Here is a 9,073-nt window from a genome sequence, read left to right as displayed (position 1 = left end):
TCCTTCCTTGTTCTCGGTTTAGCTCTGATCAGAGGCAAGGGCTCCCTGGGTCTCATGCTTTGGAAACTAGCACTAACCACAGCAAACACAGACTGAGCATGTAACTGTATGCCAGCCTTTGTGCCAAGCCCCTCGGGGGAAAAAAAAATCTCACTTAAATAGCTTCACACTTAGAGTGTAATAACAATTATTATCATCCATTTTATAGATGGGAAAACCGAAGTTCAGAAGGCTGAGGGTCTCACCAAGTCAACCAACTGACAGAGAGGGAGGTGGAGCCCTATGCTCCTGACGCCAAGTTGGTTCTTCTTTAATGACCTCCTAACACCAGAGTTGAGTTCAGTGGTGCACAAAGCTGCCTTGTTAGCAGGGGGACCCCTCTGTGCAATGCGGTGTGATTGTTTTTAATATGAAGACTCTGGCTGATCCCCTCACTGTCTGGCAGACAGTGTTTCCAGGGGACTTTGGGGGCGGGTTAGGCAAACAGATGCTCTGAACAGACAATTTCATCGAACCTGTAGTCATTGGGCTTTATTTCTAGAAACCAAGGGCATGCTTGTGAAGGACCAGTTTGTGAGCCTCATTTCCTGGGCTGTTGCTGCATCTGGGCCTCCCCAGATTGGGAGTTTGGACCTGAAGGCACGAGGTACCTTGTATTTATGCAACAGGGGTCGCACTATCCCCTGTCCCAGCTACGTCTCCAGCCTCATCCCCAGAAGGACACGGGAGAGCGTGGAAGACATTACTTGTGCTCACCAGTATATCTGGTTTTCCTCCCCTGGCTTGCCATAGAAAAGGATCACACTTCCCTATCCCTTGATGGCTGGCAGGGTCACGTGACCTGCTTTGGCCAATGAAATACGAGCAGAGGTGATACACCTCTCTTCCTAGTAGAGGCATGGAAGTAGCACAGGTGTGTGGCTCTCTGTGCTTTCTTTCTGCTCAGGACTGCACTGGTTTGGGGCCACATTCAGCCTGGGGCTTCTCCCTGCAACTTATGAACAGAAGCAGTGAGGTGGGTGGTTAAGGCATGGGCTCTGGAGCTAAATCATCAGGTTCCAACCGCAGCTCTGTCACTTTGCAACTGTGTGACCTTGGGCAAGTCCCTGCATTTCTTAGTGTCTTGGTTTTCCCATCTGCAAAACAGGGAAAAACCTGGCACCTACCGCATGGGGCTCTCGTGAGGTTAAATGAGATCAAGACACAAAGCCTGAGTGCAGGGCTCAGAACGTAGATAGACCCTCAACGGCCATGAGCTCTCAGACAGATGGGGCAGAAGGGTGTCTTTTTTTGTCCCCTGGGACGGGGGATACACACATCCACCCTTTAGGACCTGGGAAGGTCATGCCGGGAACACAGAAGAGGAACGGACGGAGCAAGCTGAGGAAGGAGAGGAGACCCTTGTCATCATGGCACACGGGAGGTAGGCTATAAGGCAGTCCCTCTGGCCGTGTGGAGCCTGATAATTCTGAACTTGTTGCTTCTGAGTCTGGGCCCTCCCCATGTGCTGAGGAGTGGTGGGGGAAACTGAGGCAAGAGGAATCAGCAAAATTGAGCCCTGAACCAAGGCAGCGAGAACCGAATTAAATCCCCTCCTGTCCATCTGTAGGGTCCTCAGGGGTGTCTGACATTTTTCTGTCATGACCCGAACCATCCTCCATCAGGTCACAGCTACAACTGCCAGGTGCCCCCCCCCACCCCAGCCATCGAGGGAAGAAACACCCAGACCCCGAGGGAGGGTCTTTGTGGAGACTTGCCCCAGCTGCAGGGAAATTGGAATCTTTTATTGAAAGTGAAAAGTACGCAGTATGGAGTCTGGCAATGAGCCTGAGAGACCTCAGTCCTCCAGGTGACCTTCCTCCTGTGGGCGCTGACCGTAGGGCTAACCGTGGGTGGGGTCGTCTGCCCACAGAGCCAATGGCTGGTTCCTTTTTCAGGTGGGGGCAGGTGGGAAGAGGGCTGGAGGGCTGGGGAAGGACTGTCATGGGGGCTGAAGGGACTCGGGGCCGGGGGCTGTGTTAGGCGAAGTCTTTCCAGGGCTGGTTCTGGCTTCTTCTAGGGCTGCGGTGGCATCTCTGCCTCTGTCGTTCAGGCACTCAGCACCAGAAGGTCCTTGGAGGACAGAAGAGAGAATCCAGTTAGTGGATGAGATGACTTCTGCCTGCAGCCCCAGTAGCCATCTGCCTTCGGACTGGGCAAATCACATTTCTGGGAAGGTGCAATTCTGAATAGTGGAGACAGTGGGGGTCCAAGGGGCCTGAAGATCACCCTGGCCATGTCATTAGCTTGCCCTGCACAGGGAACCTGGAGCAAAACACTTCCCTCCCTGCCCTTCATCTCTTTCTTCCCCAAATAAGAGAAGCAGGCCTGGGCCTCTGTCCACATTTTCCCCAAATCCAATTTCCACAACTAAAAATATCTACAACAAAGTAAATAATAGGTTTAGTCCACGGAACAAAATAAATACCCATGAGTCTGTACTGATATAAATAATTGGATCAATAAATAAGTGGGGAGAAGGGATGGCTCTTCCTTGTAGGAGAATTCTACCTAATAAATGTGAAAGGAGTGTTCTAGAATCAGAGTCTCCCTTGGGCACACACCACACTAACTGTTGCAGATAAGAACCATTAAAGAATGCTAAAATAAGCAGCGGAGAGTGTAATGAGAAATAGGATATTTGGGTCATCTCCAAGTATCTCCCTGTGAGATATTTATTAGTTACCATGGGAAAAATCGTAAGTGAACAGTGGGAAAACTGGCAGAAACCACCTTAACCACATGATCAAAGTCAATATCCCCAGGAAGAAGGCGTTAACACCGTGTGCCCGTGATACGGGTGCATTGAGAAGGCGCCCAGCATCGCTTCAGTGGCGTTCTTGCCAAAAATACATAACCTCAGTCTAGTCATGAGAAAGCATCAGTCAAAGCCGAATTGTAGGACACCCCACACAATGGGCCAGACTCATCAGAAACGTCAAGGTCATAAAACACAAGGGAAAATTTGGGAACTGTCACACACTGGAGGACACTGGCACAGATTTGGATTGATAACCAAATGCAAAGTGAGATCCTGGGTCCTAAACCAGACAAAGGACATCAGTGAGGAAACTGTAGATCAGGTAATAGCTTTGTATCAGCGTGAACTTCCTGGTTTTGATCATTATACTCTGGAAATATAAGATGCTAACATTAGGAGAAACTGAGTGAAGAGTGTTCTAGTATTCTCTGTACTATTTTTGCAACTCTTCTGGAAGCCTAAAGTTGTTTGAAAATGAACAATTAAGGGCGCTTGGGTGGCTCAGTTGTTAAGCATCTGACTTCGGTTCAGGTCATGACTTCATGGTTTGTGAGTTCGATTCCCACATTGGGTAAGCTCGAGCCCTGCTTCAGGTGAACACAAGCCCCACTTCAGATAAAACATGAACCCTGCTTCGGGTGATCCCTGCATCTCTCTCTCTATCTCTCTCCCTCTCTTCCCCTCCTGGAATTCTTCCTCTCTCTGCCCCTCATTCACTTGCACCCTCCCTCTTTCTCTCAATAACAACCCTCCCAATAACAAAAAAAGAAAATTAAAAATTAAAATACATGATTAGACCCATATAATAATAACATGAAGAAGGAGGAGGAGGAGATGAAGAAGGAGGAGGAAGAGGAAGAAGGAGGGGGAGGGGAAGGAGGCAGAAGAGGAGAAGGAGAAGAAATAGCTACTATTTACAGAGATTATACAAGACCAAGACTGGGCTGGGTCTTTAAATCAGTGGATCTGCTACTAGGGGTTTACCCAAGGGACACAGGAGTGCTGATGTTAAGGGTACCTGCACCCCAATGCTTATAGCAGAGCTTTCAACAATAGCCAAATCATGGAAAGAGCCTAAATGTCCATCAACTGACGATAGATAAAGAAGATGTGGTTTATCTATACAATGGAATACTACTTGGCGATGAGAAAGAATGAAATCCTGCCATTTGCAGCGACGTGGATGGAACTGAAAAGTATTATGCTGAGTGAAACAAGTCAGTCAGAGGACAGATATCCTGTGTTTTCACTCATATGTGGATCTTGAGAAACTTAACAGAAGACCATGGGGGAAGGGAAGGGGGAAAATAGTTACAGACAGGGAAGGAGACAAATTATGAGAGACTCTTAAAGACAGAGAACAAACGGAGGGTGGATAGGGGATGGGGGAAGAGGGGAAACTGAGTGATGGGCATTGAGGAGGGCACTTGTTGGGATGAGCACTGGGTGTTGTATGGAAGCGATGAACCATGGGAATCTCCTCCCGAAACCAAGAGCGCACTGTACACACTGCATGTTAGCCAACTTGACAATAAAATATATTTTAAAAAACCCAAATGTTTATGTACACACACAAAAATAAATAAATCAGTGGTTCTGTGCCTTTCAGGCCCCACACTCCATTTTACATTTTATTACAGGTATTTGTGTTATCTTTTATTATTCTGAAATAAAATTCATAATCTATGTAACCTACTCACATCCCTTACTAGAATGTAAAGAAGAAATAAAAGGGAAGTAGTTTAAAATGAAATAATATGTATTTTGATGTGAAATACTGAAGCATGATTATCCAGGAAAGAAAAAATCATCCCCAGTAATTTTTAAAAGGCACTTAGGCTGGGGATGGGGTTTTGTAATACAGCCCCAATCAAGAATCAAGGTTGGAGTACCTCCATTATTTCAGTGCAAAACCAACTTCTCAGTAGCTGGGTGACCTTGGGGAAGTGGCCTACCCTTTCTGATCCTCAGGTCCTTCATCTGTGATGTGAGGGCAAACAGCAACGAGGGTCGTGCTAGGGCCCAGATGCATATAAAATGGTGCATGGGGCATAGGACAGGCTTGGGAAATGGCATAAATTATGATAATGATGATGGTGATAGTCATGATAAATTTGTGCCAATCCCAGTCATATTTCCTAACCCCCCTTTAAAAGGGAATAGTAGTTAACATTAAGATGCTGAATCTTGGGGCGCCTGGGTGGTTCAGTCTGTTAAGCGTCTGACTATAGATTTCAGCTCAGTCATGATCTCATGGTCATGAGAGCCTGCTTAAGATTTTCTCTCCCTCTCCCTCTGCCCGTCACCCCTGCTCACATGCGGGCGTGCTCTCTCTCTCTCTATAACTAAATAACTAACTAAATAAAATGCTGTATCTCATTTAATTTCTCATCACAAACCCCATGAGAGGGGCATTACTGTTCCCATTATCAGATGAAGAAACTGAGGCTCACAGTAGCACTGAGGCCCTCCAGGAGCTCAAGAGATGGGACCAGGACATGTACCATTGAGAACTATCCCAGAGCCTACATCTGGCCTCTGTCCACAGCGCCCCTTCAAGGTCGCTGCCCACCTCCTCTGACTGGTCCCCTGAGGTGGTGGGGGCCACCCCTGGGCTGAGACCTGAGCCCGGCAAGTGTGTGAGGAGCTGGGCTCTCTGCAGGCTGCTGGAGGCCGTGTGGGTGGGGCCACCTTGTGAAAAGGAAATGGTTGTTCTGGGGCAAAGGCCCGTTCCTTCCATTTCTGGGAGCATGTTCTAAGCAGCATACTCAATCCCAGACCCAGAAAGAGTTTCATGCACCAAGGCGCTCACTGCAGCGTTCTTTATACAATGAAGACACTGAGGATGATGGGCAGCTCTAGAATTCTCACTATGTGCCAGGGGCTGTATGAGCCACTTTACACGTAGAATCTCACTTTATTCTAAAAGTAGCCCTATGGCAAGGTACTATGATTAGCTCCTTTTTACAGAGGAGAAAATTGAGGCTCAGAGAAGTTAAGTGACTTATCCAGGGTCACCCAGCTGGATACTGGCAGAGTCCAGATTTGAATCCCGGTGGTTGAGTTCTATCATCCTCATTGTTTAACACAGTGCCCTACTGATCAAAGCCATGTTTAAAAATAAAACTCCAGAAAGACTGGGATGAGAACAGCAAAATGTTCTAAATGTTCATTTCTAGATTGCAAACATGTCTAAGAGGATAAACACATGTTTGTTTAATCTTTTCTGTATTTTCCAAATTGCAGATAATGAGCATATGTGGTTTTTATAGTGGAAAAAGACACCCTACATTTGAATTTCAAGGCACCTGCCATGATTATAATTAGCAATTACTTCAGGAATATTTATCCAAAGGCCCATCTTCCCACTGGCTGGGAGAGCTTTGCAAGGGCCAGGATTGTACATTTTGCTCACTGCTCTGTTCCCAGCCCCTTGCACATTGTCTGGCACTCAAAAGGTGCTCAGTAAACATTTTTTCAATGAACTACATCACGCTTCCACTTCAGGTGAGTCCCTTACTGCTCTGAGCCTCAGTATTCTCATCTGTGAGATGGGTGCAAGGGCAGCTGTCATGAGGACGAAATGAGATGGTGGATGAGAAAACTTCATTTAAGGGCTCTTAAGCTTTGTGTCTTGTTCCCTCAGCCTTTGAAGGAACAGGCACCTCTGGCCCCACTCTTCACCTCCCTTCTCTTCCTCCTCCCAATTCCTGGGCATGGAGCAGAGAGGGGAATAGAGTTCTTCTCCCCATACCTCCAAGACGTCGATGTCTGCATTGCTGAAATCAATGTTGAGGATTTTGGGAAGAGGGACACCAGAGCCCAGCACGGCTGTGAAAAGAACAACAACAACAACAAAATGGTCAGGCACAGTCAGCGTGGCTAAGAGGTGCCAGCCGTACAGGCGGCTATCAGTACTTTCAGGGACGCTGGCCATTTCTTCTCTGTCTGTAGGCCTTTGCCCTTGCAGATGCTCTCACCCAGAGCGCACTCCCTCACCCCTGCCTGCCTGCAGGCTCTGAGCCTTCCCCAGAGATTTCCTCCCCCACGCGGAGCATCCCTGGGCTCCTGCTTCTCCCTTAAACCATCCTCCACCATGACAGGAATCGCAGGCTATTAATTCTCTGCTTCCACATCTGTCACCTCTCCCCATCTTAAGAGTTTCTTGCAGGCAAGGACTGTGTCCTCGGCATCACCCAGCCTGGGCTGGGCACAGAGGAGAGGACAGGTGGTCACTGAATGGAGGCACCGAAGGGTACCCATGGGGCCCCAACAAGTCACTGCCATGGATGTGCTGTTTGCTTTTAGATCGGTAGGACCGAGGTAGATTCATGCTGATTCATGTGCTAGGAAGGGAGGGAAGGAGGGAGGGAGGAGGGAGGAGGGAGGGAGGAAGGAAGGAAAGAAGAGAGGAAAGTAAGAAGAGAGGGATGAAAAGGTGAGTGAAAGAATCTGGATTAAATGAAGTTAAACAGATTTTCTGCCTCCGGCGGGACTTTTCAGAGAGGTAAGGACATTGTAAATCTACCCCAGCGCAGTATATTCAGAATTTCCCAAACTTGCTTGGCCTCAGAACCCTCTCCTCAAGAGTATCTTACGGGACTGATCTTTTTTATGGAACCCACTTTGAGAATCATGGTTCTTCTCCACTCTCTCACTTTTGGGAATGGTAAATTGCGTCATAGGGAGACTGAGGGATTTGCTGCCAGGTTCACACCGCCGCCTAGTGACCAAGCCAGGGTGAGAGGCCCCATCTCTTGCCGCAAAGGTCAGCCCAGCTCAGCTCCCGACACCATCCTCTCCCGCTGGCGAACGTGCCTGGCCTTAGTGACCAGAGCTTTCCTGTGACTGAGATTTGGCCTCGTCTGGTGACAGTTTTCAGGATGAAGGACTGTGTGGCAGGGAGAGCTCCCAAAGAAGCCCTCGCTGGTGGAGCCGAGAGCAGCCCCCTCTGTCCTCTCCTCCATGAGGCGGAAGCAGGGAGATGCGGGTGCGACTGGGCTGGTGGAGGCCTTGGGGGCAAGGCTTCCAGTTACAACAGGGTTCAGCTGTCCAGGCCCCCGGTGGCCCTGTGGTTCAAGCAGCTTCCTGACAACATCCTGGAGGCACCACAGAGAGGAGGAGCCGTGCTCAGTCCCTTCTTTTTATGAAGTTGGGCAAGAAAACCCTTACATGATACCATGGCTGCCCAGGGGTGGATTCTGGGTTAGGAGGCTGGGGAGGTGGGTAAGGGTAACTTCAGCTTTGCCTGTCCTGATGAAACTTTCTGCAACAACAAAGTGTTCTGTCCCTGCATGGAAAATTAGATACGTGATTAAAAATCCATCATGGGGGCGCCTGGGTGGCTCAGTCGGTTAAGCGTCTGACTTCGGCTCAGGTCATGATCTCACGGTTCGGGTTTGAGCCCCGTGTCGGGCTCTGTGCTGACAGCTAGCTCAGAGCCTGGAGCCTGTTTCAGAGTCTGTGACTCCCCCTCTCTCTCTGACCCTCCCCTGCTCACACTATCTCTCTCTGACTCTCAAAAATAAATAAAAAACATTAAAAAAAAATCAATCGGGGACATAACTATGTTCATATACTTAATAATACGAAACTATACACCTAAAAATGGCTAAGAAGGTAAATCTCACATTATGTGTGTTTACCACAACTAAAAATAAACATTACAGATATCAGGAAAGCTCTTAGACTGTATTTTTTTAATGAAGAAAAAAGAGTTTAAAAGGAAATATAACCAGGGGTTGAGATTAATTGCCTCTGGGAGGTGAGATTTTACTGTTTAAACTATTCATGATTTTCTAAAACTTTCACACAGATAATTTTCATGTGCAAGCAGGATTTTACAAGAGTAATCAGAAAAATCAGCCAAATAAGTAAGAAGGAAGAGGAGGAGGAAGAGGAGGAGGGAAAGGAGGAAGGGGAGGAGGAGGAAGTGGAGGAGAAGAAGAAGGCAGCAGAAGCAGGAAATATGGAAGTTGGCGGACGCTTGGGGCAACATTTGCATTCAGAAGGTTAAATAAATAAGCTTAGGATGAAGTTCTCAGAAATGCTGTTGCGGTAGAATGGCTGTGTGTCAAACAGGCCCGAAGAACCAGCAACCACCAGGTCCCCAAGCCACACCCCCCGCGGGGCACAGGCACCGCCCTCACCGCCAAGCCACACCCCCCGCGGGGCACAGGCACCGCCCTCACCGCCAAGCCACACCCCCCGCGGGGCACAGGCACCGCCCTCACCGCCAAGCCACACCCCCCGCGGGGCACAGGCACCGCCCTC

General features: G+C 48.5%; 1 protein-coding gene across 1 annotated transcript in view; it reads right to left on the bottom strand.

The window, feature by feature from the left end:
- Nucleotides 1–2,088: 2,088 nt before the first annotated feature.
- LOC120227203 (BPI fold-containing family B member 4) overlaps nucleotides 2,089–9,073 on the bottom strand; it is a 29,553-nt gene continuing 22,568 nt past the window's right edge. Inside the window, exons 15-16 of the mRNA XM_039225359.1 lie at nucleotides 6,555–6,631; nucleotides 2,089–2,112 (exon numbers count right to left, since the gene is read on the bottom strand). Of these exons, the coding sequence (XP_039081290.1) occupies nucleotides 2,089–2,112; nucleotides 6,555–6,631 (101 nt within the window). The remainder of the gene's footprint in view (nucleotides 2,113–6,554; nucleotides 6,632–9,073) is intronic.

This window comes from Hyaena hyaena, unplaced genomic scaffold, assembly GCF_003009895.1.
Source record: "Hyaena hyaena isolate Hyena2069 unplaced genomic scaffold, ASM300989v1 scaffold_2073, whole genome shotgun sequence".
Taxonomy (NCBI): Eukaryota; Metazoa; Chordata; class Mammalia; order Carnivora; family Hyaenidae; genus Hyaena; species Hyaena hyaena.
The sequence above is the reverse complement of the archived record's forward strand: the minus strand, read 5'-3'. Positions and strand labels throughout refer to the sequence as shown.